Source organism: Chelonoidis abingdonii, chromosome 3 (assembly GCF_003597395.2).
Source record: "Chelonoidis abingdonii isolate Lonesome George chromosome 3, CheloAbing_2.0, whole genome shotgun sequence".
In the NCBI taxonomy this organism is placed as follows: domain Eukaryota; kingdom Metazoa; phylum Chordata; order Testudines; family Testudinidae; genus Chelonoidis; species Chelonoidis abingdonii.
The window spans coordinates 181,418,694-181,437,111 of NC_133771.1; the positions used below are offsets into that span (position 1 = coordinate 181,418,694).

At 39.0% G+C, this 18,418-nt stretch overlaps 1 protein-coding gene and 1 long non-coding RNA gene across 2 annotated transcripts in view; one reads left to right on the forward strand and one right to left on the reverse strand.

Moving 5' to 3' along the window:
* The window catches only part of LRPPRC (leucine rich pentatricopeptide repeat containing), a 163,965-nt gene that overhangs the window by 83,621 nt on the left and 61,926 nt on the right, over positions 1–18,418 (reverse strand). Inside the window, exons 14-23 of the mRNA XM_032774992.2 lie at positions 14,754–14,823; positions 10,796–10,823; positions 8,094–8,151; positions 6,845–6,951; positions 6,555–6,632; positions 6,151–6,204; positions 5,347–5,454; positions 3,967–4,097; positions 2,545–2,630; positions 755–962 (exon numbers count right to left, since the gene is read on the reverse strand). Of these exons, the coding sequence (XP_032630883.1) occupies positions 755–962; positions 2,545–2,630; positions 3,967–4,097; positions 5,347–5,454; positions 6,151–6,204; positions 6,555–6,632; positions 6,845–6,951; positions 8,094–8,151; positions 10,796–10,823; positions 14,754–14,823 (928 nt within the window). The remainder of the gene's footprint in view (positions 1–754; positions 963–2,544; positions 2,631–3,966; positions 4,098–5,346; positions 5,455–6,150; positions 6,205–6,554; positions 6,633–6,844; positions 6,952–8,093; positions 8,152–10,795; positions 10,824–14,753; positions 14,824–18,418) is intronic.
* LOC142046610 (uncharacterized) overlaps positions 1–18,418 on the forward strand; it is a 404,232-nt gene that overhangs the window by 10,312 nt on the left and 375,502 nt on the right. The window lies entirely within an intron of this gene.

Here is an 18,418-nt window from a genome sequence, read left to right on the forward strand (position 1 = left end):
GGGGGGACCTAATTCTTGACACTCCTGTAATAAAGACCAATTATATACAGTTCAAATGTGGAATTTTCCTCAAGTAACTGTGTCTCATATAAGAAGACTATGTAAGGACATATGCCACACAGTGCATGAAAATAAGTTCCTGCCAGAACAAATGCATGGAGTTCATTCTCCTGTTGATTTATACTACTGGTACAAATGGAAAAGTAATGGGAAATATTTGGACTGGAGCACCCAGACTATATGGTGATACTTTGGGAGTACTATCAGATTTCTTAACTTTTCGGTTAATTACCTGGTGGACAAGGAAACCTAACTTCAACCCACATAAGTGTTATTGATATGGGCAGTGAAAATGAAATATACACACATCTTTTGGGTGGGGAACACATGCTTTTTTTCTCAATAACTTAGGGATGTATGTAGCATGCTATGACCAAATATCCCTTATTCAAACACAATTGCAAGGCTTAAAATCTGAAAAAACCAATCTGTGAGCAAATTTTGATTGTGTTAAATCTGTCTATGTGACATAGTCATAGCTCTCATGCAGGCACCATGAAATGAAATATAATTAACAAAAAATAAGCTATTGGTCTGTTTTTCAAAGTGTTCCATCTAAAACAGTCTCAAAAAAATTTTACTTTAATATACTATATCTTCACTTGTGTTTGTATGTATATAATAAATAAATCATGTAACATGAACAAATATTAGCTCATACCCTACCCTTAATATCAAGCCTCAGAAAACTTACTTTTCAAGGTGAACAGTAATCAGAGGGGTACAGAGGTTAGTAGAAGGCTTTGCTAAGCCCAGTGTCAGAATGGACTCATGTAATCGATTCACTGTTTCAACTTCACCTCGCATGGCTGCAGCATTAAGGATGTGGAAAAAGGACGTGACTGTTGTATCTTTGATAGGAATATCCTTCTCTTTTATCTCCTTTAGAATGTTAATAGCATCTACAATGAAACAACACAAAAGACCCTTAGGTAATTTCATGTAGGGAAAACAAACTGCTATTAAAACAGCATTTCAAACCCAGCAGGAATGTAAATTCTGGTGTATAATGCCGATTTCAAGTTAATTACTACTTGTATTTCTAAACGAGACTACAATTATAAATCCACAATAGCATGGCTTTATCATTCACTGCAACTTTGACTACAAATTATAGATAGGAACTGTGTGCCCACTTTGCACTACATAACCCTGTACAGTCTGCCCTATAGCTGCAAGATCCCACTAAATGGATGCTTTTATCGTTCAATGCTAACATCTGCTAAATCACACCATTGTTTCTTTAGCAGATGGCTTGTCACGAGGCCAGATAATAAAGATGTGTTTACACTGAATATACAGCCAGACTAATGGTCTGATACCGATAGGGCCTGTTTGCTGTGTCGATACTAATTAGCCAAGGAGAGCCAATGAAAGCTTTGTAACAGACTGCATGTTAAAACATTAGGTTCATTAAGCTTCATTAGGAAGGCAGAAACAAACATTTTGGGATATGGAATAAGTGCATTTTTATAATGTTCTTAATTATTGCACAGGCAAATGTTTTGACCACTTTACATAAAAGCAGCCTAATGTTTTAAAAGAGCTTTGCAGATCACAAATGTACCACAGAAAATAATGCTACTCAGAAAATGTAGCCATACTTCTTCACTGTAGAGGTGACCAGAATATAATTTATTGTCACTTGGAAGGGAGCAGGGTTTTGAATATAATTCTACTAAGTGGTCAAGTGAAATTTCAATGAAATCACCTGATGAGGAAAAAAAGGTGTAATTTTACATTAAGAAAGAAAATAGCCATAATGTAAGATTAAAAACTGAACGATTGAGTTATGTTGGCTAGACTTCGTAGTCCTTCTTTAAAACAATTGGCAATAGCCTGTAGTTTATAACCATCAGCCTAAGAACTTCTTACATTATTAGGCATGAAGTCCATATAATTTACAGCAAAGACCTAGGAATCCGGTTAGGGTATCGAATGCAATATATTCATTAAAAGCCAAAATTACAAAACAATCTATCACACAGACTTTAAACTGTAATGTAAATAAAATATAAATGAATATTAACATTAAAAAATATTAAAGTACTTCATAAAACAAGTTACTGGATTTTTACTGCAGTGTTTGGACCCTTACAAGAAGGTTATGTTTATAGGTTCTACGTTCAGCCTTCAGACCTTCTTAAGCAAAAACAAAGCCATTAGTCTAGGCACATACGCAATTTGTGCCATAAGTCATGATCTTCAAACTCAATCCAAACAGCAATGCTAATAAAAACGAGCTGCAGAAATGCAAAAAGCACTGAGCTGTGCAAATGTAAATGACAAGCTTGCCAATCCATTAAAACTAATGGCCTGTACTGTCCAAGCATCTCTGGTTGAATTCACATGCAAATTTGTATGCAAAATGTTCAAGCACTTTGCAGGACATGATATACCATTAATATCAACTCACATTTTTAGTCCACAGGCAAGATACCTTTATTATACAGCAGTAACTTATACTGAAAGCAAATGGCTTACCTTCTAGTCTGCCATGCTTTCCTAAGACTTTCACCAAAGCTAAGTACTTGTTTGTGTCAAGAGCAACAGATGAATCTTTACGGAAGCTAAAAATTAGAACATATTAAAAACTGCATTAATAGAAGTTCAGTTTTTAAAGTATATAGAATGAAGAGTTATTCTTAAAGACAAAGCAACAAAGATATGGAATTAGTTACACAGTAGTTAGATTAAAATATTTCAGAGAGAATCTGACAGTCAAAGTTTGCCGCTGAAGTACATTTTTTCTCTTTAAAAAAGAAGGATATTAGGCAGCAAATAAACTTTTCAGAGAATTTTAAAAAGGGAAGTCTTTATCAATTTGACAGTAGGGAAGAACAAGGCACACCTCTCCCATATTTAAGACAGAAACTTCTTCCTGCGAACACCTCGTCTTTGAGTATTACAGTACAAATAGCACTCAACATAAAAAGTCATCCACCTTTTGTAGCCCCTTCAATTTCTACTATTCATAGTATTGTTTCTTTAATTTAGTCACTTTCCCAAGAGCATTGAAGGAGGAAGGTGCTTTTAAGGCACTTGTTGGCAGCTCCATAATAAGCTCACAGCAGATCAATGAACCTTGACCTACCTTTGAAGCACAACTGTAAAACTCAGACTCTTACTTACTGAGATATTTACATAAAAGAAATAGTATGGAAAAAGTTACTACATACACACAATAGCAAGTTTCCCAGTGCTAACAAATGAGCCATTTTGTGTCTCTCTCAACACTGACAGAGCTCCCTCCACATTATGGATACCTGACTTGAATTCCACTGTAAAATCTAAGTAAATTTTAGCAAGGGAAGGGGAGAATCAAAACCATGCAAAAGTTATATATAAAACTATCATGATTCACTGCAACATTAAAATTGAATTTTAATTTTTTGGGGGGTGAGACGGGAAAGGGACAAGAAAGGAGAATGCTCTGTAAGACAATTTGCTCCCAGGCAAACCATGCATAACACATTTTAGCTGGGAGCTAATTTTCACAACCAAGATATAATCTCTGAAAGTGGAGGTTTAAAAAGGAAATGTTTGCTGACAGGTCTTAAAATATAATGTCACTTACAAGTATTGGTATTCTGATGGAATATAAATGTAGTTATATTACCACTTTTCAAAAACAAAACCTGAATTTAAAAGCTAAAGGCTGTTGACAAAAACATAATCATTTGCTTATTTAAGATAATACATCACACACACACACTTTCAGAAGTGTGATAATCTGAGAAGGATTGCTTGTTTTAACAAAAATTCTTGATCTTTCTTAAGAATTATACACATGGGGGAAAACTAATTAAAAATGTATGACGGGGTTAATATTCAACCTACTTAATTCAACAAGGTCTGTGTATCAGCATAAATCTCTGTGACATGTTTCAGTGCCGGTGTACTTACACTTCTTCTTTCAGGTTCATTGCATCTTCTACATTATCATGTCGACAGCACAAATTTATCAAGGCTGCATAGCCACCGACAACCATGTCCGGTTCGTATTTGGCTTTCACTTCAAGAGCTTTTTGCATATTCTAAAAGAGAAGAAGAGAGCAAAGATGTGAACCACAGAAAAAGTCAATATGACATTATGAATGCTAGGGTTCAGTATGTAGCTGTATGAAAAGCTTTAGTGTTTTAATGCCAAAAAAACATGCTCATGAAACAAAGCTGGTATTTAATTTTAATAACAAAAGTTACTTTAAAAAAATAAATTCACCTGTTCCCAAAATGGTTCAGTTCAACTTAAGTGAAAGGTGTATTTTAGGCATTAGTCTACCTATTTTAATAGCAGTCTCTACACTGTTTTATGACAGTCTGATTGTTGACACACACAGCACTACAAACATGATTTACTATGGAACATGGACTAATATTTATGTACAATGTCATGGTTTAATTTTATCAGGCACTAATATCCTAAACACAAAACTGAAAAAACTTTAAGACAAGAAACTAGTTCATAATCTAATCAATGAACAAGCTGCTTCAGCATTTGCCATAATCTTTTAAAATATGTAAATTGTTGTTCATGCAATTTAACGGGTGCCATATTAAAGCTTATGACATATCAGACTATTCTTATAGTCTCAGGTACAGCATTATAACAGACAGTTATTTGAGAAATAGAATCTCTCCAAAGGCTGGATTTACAGCAATACTGAATACTGTGCTATAATATTAAACACAGTTATGGCTCTTTGTAAAACTGTGGGTATATGACAAAATCATACTGAACAAGAAATTGGACAAAAGTCTGATGATATCCTACAAATTGCAGACACACTAAACTGAATATGAGCAACAGCTGGATGCTAGCTGAATGAAGGCAAGAGCCTCTTTATCTCAGAAAGAGCTTTCCTCCAGCAGGAAAATGGAATTTCAATCCCTGCATTAACAACCTAGTAATATTTGACTTGCAAATGACTACTGCATGTATCAGTTGCTTGACAATCTAGATATACAAGACCGGAGCCATGGCTTGAAAGGACATTTGGCATGTATGATAAACCTATCACAGCTGTTACTATCATTCACTTTGCAGATTATTGTAAACAAACTTCAGCAATCCCAAAACATGTCATTCAAGGTGTAGCTGAAATTAGTTAACCTTTTTCTTTAATTGCTTTTTTGCACTTAATGTTTGATTTATAAGCATCAAACCTTGAAACCTCAAGCACTGCGCTTGTCCTTGCTTAACTACATCTATCCATAATATAGTCATCTACATCCCTTTTAAATATAGCTCAGCATTTGCAATTATCTCTGCCTTGCTCAAGTTACCTCTTCTGCACAGAGAGCAACTATAAGCTGTTTCAGGACATTTCCAATAGGTTGCTTTTCAGCTTTTAGCTTTTCCAGTTCCTCTTCCAAAGCAGACACTTCAGTGTTCTAAAAACAGGTGATAAAAAGAAAACAAAAAAGTTAAAAAAAAAAAATAAAAAATTAACAGGTCACTTTACCAAAGGAAGATGAAACCTGTTCACTCCTAATTCAAAAAAAAAATTTGTAACAATTAAGAATGCTGTAGCTAATTAAGGAGCTGATGCCAGTTAAAAACTTGAGACAATGACATAATAAAAACTGAAGCCATGGGAGCTTTGAAGTCTAACATTTTTACAGTGAGGAAACATGTGCTTCTCTCAGGCTCACTTTTTTTAGTGGTAGAAGTAGAAAGAAAAGGTCTGTTTCTTTACCTCTATGCCTAGGCGCATTGAAGATTAAAAAAAGACTTGATGCCACGCAACCACCACCATACTCGATTTATACTCCTGTCATTCAAGGAGTTCAGAGTGCATAAGCTGATTAAGCCTCACACCACCATGACCTGAATTTTACAAATGGGGAAACTGAGGCATGGAACCTAAACGAATTGCCAAGCTCAACCAACAAGTCTGAGGAAGAACCTACATATTCTGACTCCCAATCCTGTGTATTAATTACTAGACTGTGCTTCCTTCTGCATGGCCCCCAAACAACTATATCACTGACAACTAGTTAATATCTTCAAGAATTATTCCTGCCCCACGCCCCCCAAAATTGATTACTATGCCACAGAGAAATCCAACTATTAGTGAATTGACTTACTTTTGGAATGTCTGCTACTGACAACTTTTCTCTATCAGTCACTAAAATTATATCCTAAAATTTAATAAGACATAAAAATACCAGTAAATAAAAAGAACAAACTATATGAATAAAATGAGCTTAAAATGCTAAAAATGTTGTGGCAAGTACAAAAGCTTTTTTTCTAGTGTTATTAGATTTACTAAAAGGAAAGACTGATTCTTTAAAATACTTTCATTAAATGTAGCTCTTCACAAATATCCTAAAATAAAATTGGGTTTCAAAAGCAAAGAAGATACAGGGAAAGGATGAAGTGTTTACTCAGTTAATCAAATATATCTATTCTGGCAAGATTATATTCCTGGAACACATACCATATATATTTTATATTATAAAGAAATAAAAGTTACTATATAACCACAGACCTTAATTAATTCAGGAACATGATAGGCGGCCAGCAGGTTGCGAATGCCTCTGTAGATATTTGTAGGGATTACTACATTCTGTATCAAGAGGTGGGGGGAAAATTACATGAGTTTTGAAACACAACCAAACTGAAATTTGTCTAACAGAAATTATCTCAGACATAATTTAAGTCTCCAGCTCTTGCATGTCACTGAGAAGTGGTCTGGTTGTACTTAAAAGCAGCAATTTCAAATCTAATAGATACATGTCAGGCAGGACAGGCATTATGTAGCAAAAAATGAAATGGTACCATCTTCTTCAGCTGATGGAAGTATTGTCTCAAATGCTCCTCCTTGGCCTGTACCTCTGAGTCACTCATGCTGTCAATCAAGTTATAAAGAAAATAGCCAACAGCTTCTGTGGAAAAAAACAAGAGAAAGCATTCCACTAAAATTACTGAGACTGTCATGTTATCAAGATTAATTTATAAGAAATCATTTTGGTGTGAGATGTCACCCTGATGAGAGGCTCTGAAATGGCAACAATGATCACTGAGGCATAGAGATTATGTGGTTTGGGAGCACATATCTAACTGGTGAGTGAAAGGATTATTAATTATTTTCAGACCCAGTGACAGCTTTTCAGTACAGAATCTTACTTCAATCTATTCTTTCCACCACTGTGTGACAGAAGTGGTACTGCCCAAGGCCTTCCCTTTCCTACCCACTGCCCCAAATAGTTGCCAGAAATATTTTGTCATTGCTCAAAAGAAAAAATAGCTTCCTAAAGCTTTGCATATTTTATTCTGTATCTTTTACACATTTTTTTACATTAAAATGCTTTTTATAGCCAGCTAGTGGAACATAAATAAAGAGTAAAGAATATTAAATGATTTTAACAAGTAGATCCAATAATCCTGTGAAGAGCTGCCTATTAGCCAATGAAAATCAAGATTAACAAAGATGGTTTAGCTAACAGCACTAATTTTTATGCATTCAAGCACAAAAATTTATATGGCCTTGTACTCAAGCCTGAAGAAGGAGCTAAGGACTTTCCAAAAGGTTCTGTTTCCTGTATGAAACTTATACTCAGAAAAATAGGAATTAAAACAAAAAAATAGACATTTATTTATCTAGACTAAATGAAAACAGAGTCAATTTGTTCCAAAATAATGTATTTGGATTGATATGTACCATTTTCTTCTATAAAATTAGAAAAGGTTATCAAAATGAACATTAGTTGGAAAAGATTCTACTTAAACATTTGCACTATATGAATAACATTGACAGACATTTATTTGAAATCTCTATCTTGCTTTAAAAACTGCTCATTTTTCTAAATATGAAATAAATTTTTAAATAAGAAAAAGTAATGAAAGATCACATTAGATCTCATAAAATATGCTGTGATTATCAGGATAAAGATTTTACCCAACATGTTTTCAAATTTCACTTTCAAAAAGAAGCAATCAGTGTTTACTGTTGTAATCCCCCAAGCCCATCATTACACAGAAGAATGGATTTGTGGATAAGTTACAATCATAGAAATTGAAACTCTACCAGCTGGTCCTGGAGGCGTCTGGCAATAACGTCCATCCTTGTACAACAGTTCAGTTATCTGGTAAGACAGAGTAATCGTACATTGCAGTCAACAGCAGCAAGCAAGGACAAACAGTATCTAAAATTGAATTCTCCAAATAATAAAGTACCTCTCTGCTAAGGTATTATTCTATACCACATCACAGTAATTCATAGGAAAAAATAAAATACAAGGAAGTTTTTTTGTGTGTGTAAATAATACGTTTTTCTTAAAAAAAAATATATTGTAAACTGAAATGTTTTCTGAGGTATGGCAATCTATTCTATTCTGTTTATGTATCATTCTACCAAGTAAGTGATCATAAATAAGATATTGCTTACAGCAATCATTAACCCATGTCACTTCTGGAGTTGTTAAAATTATGTTCCAATTTGCTGAAAAACGGCCCATAGAGCTTTTATTTTCTTACAGTTTGAAACAAGTGAAGCTGTGCAGAAAAAATTATGTCCCACAATGTTAATTTTAAAATTTCTACAATTTAGATGTTCCACATCAGTTGCAACTTTGCTTGAAAATGAGTAAATTCACTTTTAATGACACTTTGTACATACACAGAAAGCACCAACATTTAGTTCTTTAGTCTTAAATATAAGTGTATGAAGGCTAACCAATTTGACATTGGTCCAATTGGTCTTATAAAACTGAAGGAGTTACTAATATTTTATTTTAGAAAACGTATTCTCCCCTCCCTAAACTGATATGATAAATGCTTACCCTAAATACAAAAAACCTTTAAAAACATCTTTGTTTTTTCTTAATATAAAGATACAGCCATTACATAAAGTCCTAATTTTAGTCTCTGTCAAGTAAGTCATTGTTCTACATTTGGGCTTTTTCTACCATGATGCTAGTATGAAAGCTAAACCAAATGGCTGAGAAAGGTATTTACGCTGTTACCTAAATACGGAGGGAACAAAGCTCTATTTTAAGTAATGGAACTGGCCGGGGCGGGGGGGGGGGGGGCGGGAAGGGGAAGAGGGAACCACACATCTTCACTTACTAATAGAAAGGAACAAACAAAGCCAGACACCTGTCCTGCTCTGGGATGCCTACATCACATTCAGTTCCACCAAGAAAACACAATGTGGACAGTTAAACTACAGCTTCCCTCGTCCCCCTTTCTTACTCTTACTTGGAAATATATCAGAGAAGTCACAAAAACACACAGCCCACTGCTCCAGAAATCAAATCCCAGAATGGCATGAGAGGAATGGATGAGAGGAAATAACAAAAAAAGAGTGACTGTTACAATGTTCACTTTTTAAAACAAGTAAGAAGTCTTGTAAATTGAGATTCTTTGGAGGTGTAACCTTTGTTCATTATAATATTTTTCAATTGCAATACTTTACTTTTGAATTGCAAGACAGCTTTTTTCTAAAATTGGATGCCTTAAGAAAAAAAATGTATCTACTTGTAAATCTAGCAAACAACTTCAGCTCAGCTTCTGTCACAAAGGAAACTTCATCCTCTCTTTCTCAGTTGTGGGAAAGAGCTGCAGCAGCTCAGGTTACAGCCTCATGCTTGTGACATCACTATTTGATATCTCCAAAGATCTTGCCAGGCTCCTCCAGCAATGGGAGGCAGTTTCCTGTATGACATTCTTGATAGTTCAAGTCTAAAAACGCAAGCAAAATTAAAAAAAACCCCAAAACACACCAAAAATTTCCATCTAAAAAAAGTTTAAGACTTTCCCTCCACATTAGAAAGAGGCAATGAAGCACATGAACAATCTACTTTTGCTTCACAGTTCTTGTTTATATTAGCTGACTTAAACCCAAATAAATGACATCCTAAGTTTTCTACTTTGTCCTCAGTTTTCCTCACAGACAGATTGAAGTACACAAGATCATCATGAAAACATGCTATGAGCCATGCAATACTTCAGCATGGCACAGTGAAACAAGTACAGGACAGTAACTTTAAAAACAAAACTAAGTAAACTCCTGAAGGCAAGGTGTTGAACTCAACCTAGTGAAAGCTTCTTACTCACAGCTCAATTAATGCATCTCAGTCCTGATCTAACAGCAACTTCCAGTACTCTGCAGGTATTACTAAATGCATTACATTGTAGGGTGGTATGCAACATGGACCACACTTGGGAGGACAAGATTGATCACAGTGATTTCTGTTTGTGACTTGAGCTGGGTAACTGCCTTCATCTGGAATTTCATTTACATCAGATCCTCCATCTTACTATAACACAGTAGTGACACGGTGCAATTTTTTTCACCTTAAGCTTTGTTTTTAAGTCCTAGCAAACATTTGAAGGGAACAGAGTCATAGAAATTGGCTCCTGAATCTACATAAAATCGTGTATTAGGTTTAATTAAGTGTATAAGCAATAAAAAAGTTGTTGTACTTGTTATACTGAGACTTCATAGTAGTATCAAGTATAAAACTAAATAAATTGGCACTAACACATCAGTTTTTTCTTCAATATGCCTACCATACAAACCTAATACTACTACTAAGCATGACCAGATTAAGTGTCGTAATTTCTTAATGACAAATGTTATGATCAGAAGTTACTGTCAGGGCTGCCTGTTACCAGCAGCTCAAATTCACAGTAATGCATTTTACACACATAGCGGTTAGAGATTTTGTTTCTGAATACATTCCAAATAGTTCTATTTATAATTTCAGTTTTACCATCTTCACTTACCTTGCTCCAAAGATCTATATCGTTAGACCTGAAGAGGGCAGCAGAGGATAAAAAATTAACAGCAGTAAGATAATTTTTGAGTTTATTATTTTTTAAAAAGCAAAGAGTATTACCGCTAACAAGCACCCAGTGTCTGTGCACAGTAAATATTTATCTTACTTTGGGTAATTTATCAGATTTTTTTTAAAATTTACATAAGATACTATTGTTTTCACATAACAGATATACATTTCACATCAATATTTCTGTTTCTGACATGCATATTCATTTGTTTGCCATGTTGTTTAAAACTGACTCACTATACATACAGTTACTATTGACTAGAGTGAGATTTACAAATTTATTATTCTATCAGGTGATAACTGTACTGATATTTTGTACTTCAATCTATTCAGTATTTCATTCACATCAATTTCAGGCAAATACAGAATAGGTCACATTTCATGCAGTTGCATGTGGAATTAACTACAGCAAAGTCCAGAGAGTCAAACACTAAAACTAGAATTTAAAAAGGGGTGAATAATTTTTGTGAACAACGTTTGCAATTATACATGCAAAGAAGGAAGTAATCGAATCTTATGCTCCAGTTATAAATCTGATTATATGCAGGTTGCAAAAAAGAGTTTTCTCCCTTCCCACAAATAGCACGGTATAATTGCACTGAGGGGATGGGGGTTCATTTTTTCCTTTGCAGCATCAGGTATTGGACATAGGCCAAAAATGGAAGCAGGCTGCCAGACTGCAAATCAGTTATTCAAACTGGTATAGCAAACCCTAAGTTCCTATGTTTTATACAACATAAAAACACTACATAGGAAGTAGAGCTCAAAACACCCATTACTAACACCGCATCAAAACTATCAGACATCACAACAGCAGTAATTTTGATAAGCCCAAAGAGCCAAGGTGTAACCTGTATTTTGTACTCTTAACCCCTACCTGCCATAAAAAGATACCAAGCTCTCAGCCTAAATAGGAACATGGAAACTATTATAAAGCATTCAGAAAAATTCATGGTGGCTTGTTTGTTTTTTTAAGCACATTCAACATGTATTTCACTTAGACTGACAGTGGCACAAAAAGGTTAAATTAAAAATGAGTCACACACAAGTTTATAGGGAAAACAAAATGCTGTCTCTGAGCTTTAGTGAGCTTCCCAGACTAATAACTGATCTACCATGTCACTTCTTAGTGATGTCAACCAACTGATATTCTCAGATCACTTGACTCTTCCCAAAAAAGAGCAACAAAAAACCACACACACCCCTACCTCTACCCTGATATAACGCTGTCCTTGGGAGCCAAAAAATCTTACCGCATTATAGGTGAAACTGTGTTATATCAAACTTGCTTTGATCTGCCGGAATGCACAGCCCCCCTCCTCCCCTGCGGGTGCTGCTTTACCATGTTATATCCAAATTAGTGTTATATCGGGTCACGTTATATCAGGGTAGAGGTATGTATATATATGGATTAGCTGGACATTAGTGTGTGTGTGTGTGAGTACATACACACACACACACACCTAACGCATAGAGGTTTACTCTGCTTCATCACGTTTAGGCTCAGAACCCGGCCTCACCCAGTTCTCTGTTTATCATCACCATCCACTCATCGGGCATGATCGACGATATCTACTACGTTTTCGACCCAACGCTCATCTCGCCCTCCCCGGGGCTTGTTGATCCGCAGCGCCGGTGTATGTCTTTGTCTCTGCCCTCCCCCTCCGCTTCGTCCTCGCCGGCCTTATCCGCTTCAGCCACTTCTGGTGGTGTTTGTTTTTTTCGTTTGTTCTTAGCCTGCAGTGACGGCTCCTTCCACATGCTCACCCACGTTCTCGGGCCCTGCTGTTCTGAGCTTCGTGCAGCTTCCCAGCCTCCTTGATTCAGTGTTTTTCGTGCTGTCTGCCTTTCGCTACTTGATCTTCCCCCCCGCAGCCACCCCACCCTTCTCTGCTCTTCCGTGTCTTGGGCAGCCCACCCTTTCCGCTCTGGTGCCCCTGTGTTCTCTCCTTGCCTTTGCTTGGGGCTGCCGCTGTCGCCCTGGGTGCTGCCTACCCTTGTTTTGTCCTTCGGGGGTCGCGGATGGGTCTATCGGGTCCGTCATCCGGGTCAGCGGTATGTCTACTTCTGGCTTCGCTGGCCCTTCAAGTGTGTGTGTGTGTGTGTCCTACCCCCCCCCCTCCCCTCACCTCCTACTGTCCGGCTACCATCCGCTGGGGGTTTCCTATGTTCGGGGTGGGGTGGGGACGGGCGCGGCTGGTATGCGCCTTCTCGTCTCACTCTCCTCATGTACAGACTTCCCATTGGCACCTTTAGTTACAGTTCTTCTGTGGGGGCAGGCCTGCAATGGCACACTGATGCCGGTTGCTGCTTGCATTCTTCCGACGTTTGCATGGATTCTCCATTTCTACCATTCTCGTCATGACACGTTCGACCACCCTTGACTCCATGATTGAGTGTCATGGCTCTGCATGTCTGTCTTTGGGGACCTGCCCCTACCTCCTGTGACTGCCCCACATTTGGGTGTGATGAGCCCCGATCATTCTGTCCAGTATGGTTTGGTGGTGCGGTATTTATTATAGATCTGAAATTGCTTCGGCTATTTGGTGCTCGGCGGATGGTGCTAGTACATCCCCCCACCCATTGCACCTGGACCCAAGCCCGAGGGCGCCAGGCATCTTGCGCGATATTGTGATGCGGCTGATGGGTACTCACGCTTCACCAGCGCACGTTCACAGGCCGCAGTAGTGGCCTAGCAGTGGCATTCCTTTACACTTCCACGTCGTTCTCTTGGACAGGTTCCCACTTTTAGCATTAGCCTTTCCCACGATCGATTCCCTCCCTGACTGAGCATCCCGTCTTCGACAGAGGCACCATTTCCTGCGATCGAAAGGTGAGTGCTGGGAGAGATCACACCCCCCACGGTTTATGCAGCGTACCGGCTCCTTTTTGAAGGACCATCCCAGCCTCCTTTTCCACGCATTACTCACACTGCCCTCTCCTGGTCATCAGCCCTCCACGCTTGGTTCCCATCTCCTGGATGGCATTTGTCCTTGACCGCAGACCCCCTGCGTCCCAGTTTCAGGCGGAACTTTGTGTGTGTGATGTGACGATGTTTGAACCATTTCTTCTTTCTCACCACCAAAGTCACGCCCATCAAGAGCCACATTTCTTGCCACAACAGTTAATTGCACCACGGAGGTCCACAGTTGGCATCTTTTTCTACAGCACACTAATAAATATTAAAGCACTCATATACTGTTTTAGTTCGTGAATTAAGAGTACTTTAACAATTTTAAGAAAAATATAGATTACTCATACTACAGACGGGAGAACAGGCCACAGAGGATAGTGACTTGTGCATTAACACAGAAATCAAAGGAAGAAGTGGAAAAGAACCCGGTTCTTTCTCGTTCCAGTGCTCATTACTGAATCTGTTGCCTCAGCTAAATATGTGGGTAGCAGTCTAACAGTTTCTGTTCAATTCACAACAGAAATATGACAAGGATGACATATAATTTGCTCACTTTCTGGAATAGTTTGAAGGAATAAAATTTTCTTTATTAATTAAGCATATTTCCTCCAAAAGTAGTAATGATAGGAGGCTGTAACGTTCCTTTGCTCCTAACAGTATATTTTCTATTTCAATAAGCAGAAATCAAAGAAGTGACTAGAAATAAAAGCCGGTGGTATGGTCTCAGGTATTACACCTCAGATCATAGCTAGTGTTATTGTACAGGCTGGGGCCTGGGGTAGGTGAGGGGTGTTTAAGCAATCTAGTCTTTAATGAGGAGGTGCAGAGACGGGGAGGGCTCTGGAATTTTTGACTGTCCATGGAAACAATTCTTTAAATTAGTTTTCAGATTTAATCACACAGGGAAAATTCATTAAGGGTGGGTGGGGCGGGGATATTCACAGTTACAGAGGGGAGGGAAGTTTACTTTATGAAATCTTACCTTTTAAAGCCAAAAATGAGACAGCCTTTAAAATGAGACAAATTCACAGAGGGCATACTTGGTGAAGACACTGTAAAAATAATAAATATTTAGAAGAATCTCTCTTTTTTTTTAAAAAAAAAAGTTATCTGCTCAACTAAAACAGGGCCTAATGGAAGCGATGCTTTTTCCTTATCTAGTAAGTATTAATCATCTTTGTAAATCACCATTACACACACAGGAATTGCCACATACTTAATCCAAAAGCAAGCCCAGTATCCTGTCCCTGGCAAGTACTAGTTAGTAAGAATCCTGTTGTAGACACATGTTGGATAATCTGTCCTCCACATTAGGTCTCATCCTGGTGTTTAATAGTGAGACTGGTCCAAAGCCTTGTCTACACTACACAGTTGTATCAACAAAAGTCAGGTTTCGTTGACAAAACAGTGGAGGTGTACACCTCAATACTCTTTCTGCCAACAAAACAAAACCACATCGACAAGAGGCACAGAGCTTTTTGCAAAGTCATACTGACAAAGTGTCAGTGTAGACACCACGCGTGGTTATATCGTTGTAAATGGCCTCCAGGAGGTATCCTGCAGTGCCACCTTGACCACTCTGATCGGCAGTTGGAACTCCGCGGCCCTGCACTCAGGTACACAGGCATCTGCCCTTCCCTCTTCAAAGGTCTGGGAATTTTTGAAATTCCACTTCCTGTTAGCTCGACATGGAGCGCTCACATCACATCTTCTCAGCTAACCATGGCAGCTCCATGCAGCAAACGCTCTCCCACTTAGAGCACACCGGAGCTGTTGGATCTGGAGACTATATGGGGAAAGGAGGCTGAGCAGTCCCATCTCTACTCCAGCCGTAGGAATTTTGATACCCATAGGCAGATTTCTCATGACTTGATGGATAAGGACTATGAATGGGACATGCAGCAGTAGCATGCAAAGAAAAAGGAACGGATGCAGGTATAGCAAAAGACAAGGGAGGCAAACCATCACTCTCGTGCTGCGCCGAAGACCTGCCACTTCTTTAAGATGGACGCCATCCTTGGCAGCAACCCCACCTCCACCACCAAGAGCCCCAGGGATACTTCAGCAACGTTAGAGGATATGAACAGTGGACCTAATCCTGAGGACAAAGTCATGGATGAGGAAGTTGAGTTGGAGGATGACATGGCAAACACAACAGGGTCATCCAGTGATATGGTGAACCAGGAATTCTTTTCCACTCCAGAGGAGTCTAGCCAGCCCCAGCACTCTGTCTGTGATGCGCACGATGCAGGAGAGAAGAACCCTGATACGTGATCTTTTTGAGTTGATGCTGCTGGGTTATATGAAGCAGAGCTGTCCTTTGCTCCGTATACTGTACAAGTGGGTGAAGGGATAGAAACGTACTAGACTAGCTATGTTTGAGTGTGCTCCACATTCCCCTCTGCAGCTAAGCAGTGCAGCAGAACAGCATGTTAATGCACACAGAGATTTCATGGGAATCCTCCAGAGAGATTTCAAGGAAACGTTCCTGGAGGTACTCACCAATCCTCTGCTAAAGGTTCCATGGCAGAACTACTTTGTTCCTTCCCCCATGGTAGGAAACTTTCCTGCTCCACTTGGCTATCACTTATGCAGGGACCAAAACAGCAGACAGGTGAGCAATACAGGCACTGGGTCTGAACCCACAAGCAAGCAGGAGATGCACCCTTGCAAATCCCTCAGGAGTCAGATATCGGCTTCAATGACCCCCCGCCTGTGGAAAATAGGGGCAGAATTTACAATACTGTCTCTAGTTACCTGCACTGGTCCCCTTAAAAAAAAAACCACACACACAAAAAACCCCCAAACACACAGTTAATACCCTTTGCCCCATCTCGAATGCCCAACACCCACCCAGGCCGAACTCACCATGTTGAGGACATTTGCTGAGAGGTGTGAGAAAGTGATGTGTGTGTTAAGAGAGGTGCATGTTACTAGAATGATTCAGTGCTGTGCATGAACTAACAATCCTGCTGCTCTGTATTGTTGCTTGCTTGTGCTTTTGCAGATGTGTCTTTCATAGGAACCCTCTACACACTAGCAAAGCGCCTCCCACGAGATGACCAAGGTGGAGCAAGGAGGACATGTTCTGAGAAATTCTCCAATCCTCAGAGGCTGAAAAAAAAAAAGAAGGCGGGGAGCAGAGGGAGATCCTGAAGGAAAAATTTAAAATAGATAGGCAGGACAAAAAGGAGAGTGAGGAGCACATTGTAAAAGTCCAGGAATGGATGATTAAAGTGATGGAGGAGCAAACAAAGATGTTGAAGTCCCTACTCATGCTCCAGGCAGAATACATGCATGCTCTCCCCCTCAACTCCATCCCTACCACCAACAGAACTGCTTTTCTTGCCCTCTCAAAACTTCTCCCACATATTCCTTGCAACTCTTCAGAACATCTCATTACTCAGTTCACTCCACCCCTTCTGACAGCTTCCAAAATGATAGCTGAACTTACACACAGCTAAGACAGACTACACTGCTCTGCAGTCTTATCTCCCTTCCTATCAAGCCTTTTGTGTGTACTGTTAATTGGTTTAATAAAAACAAAATCTCTGAAAGATAAGCAATCTTTATTTGTTCCCTACACATGATGGTTGCTGCTGACAGTAATACATAGTGGCAGTTTTATCATTTGTTGACTACAAATCCCAGTCAAGAATCTTCACAATTTTCATGCAAGGTGGCAAGTTAACAAAGCATGGCAGAGTGCTGTATAGAAAAACATATTACTGGTGCTCATTATCAAAATGTTGCCTCAAAGCCTCCCTGATTCAAATCTCCCCTTGTTGTGCCCCTCTAACAGCCCTGGTATCTGGTTGCTCAAATTCAGCAGCCAGGCGATCCACCTCTTTGATCCACCCTGGGAAAGCTTTTCAGTCATAGCCTCACAAAGCAGGCTGCTATGACTACAGAATGTTTTCCTCATTTAGGGCTAACCTGCCAAAAAGGCAGCACCAGCATGCTTTTAATTTGCCAAAGACACATTCCACAGTCATTCTGCACTTGCTTAGCCTATTGTTCAAGTGTTCCTTACTGCTGTCCAGATTTCCCGTGTAAGGCTTCATGAGCCATGGGAGTAAGGGGTACGCTGGATCTCCAAGGATCACTATGGGCATTTCAACATCCCCCCCACTGGAATCTTCTGGTCTGGAAACAAAGTCTCTGTTTAGAGCTTTCTGTACAAGCCAGAGTTACTGAAGATGCATTGTCATGCACCTTCCCAAACCACACTGCATTCCACAAGCTCCTGCAATATCTTAGAAGTACCCCTTCCTATTGAGGTGCTCTGTTGCAAGATGGTCCGGGGCCAAAACTGGAATATGAATGTCATCTATCAGCCGTCCACAGTTAGGAAATCCCACTGCCACAAAGCCATCCACTATTTCACACACATTGCCAAAACTCACAGTCCTCTGTAGCACAATGTGATTAATGGCCCTGCACACTTGCATTACCACAGCCCACAATGGTCGATTTCCCGACTCTACATTGATTCGCGACCGACCAGTAGCAGTCTGGAGTTGCCAGCTTCTACAACACTATCGCACGTGCTTCTCCACTGAGAGCGCAGCTCTCATTTTGATTCATTGCGCCGATAGTGCTGGGGGCAAGCTCTGCACGCAGTTCTAAAAAGGTGGCTTTCTGCAT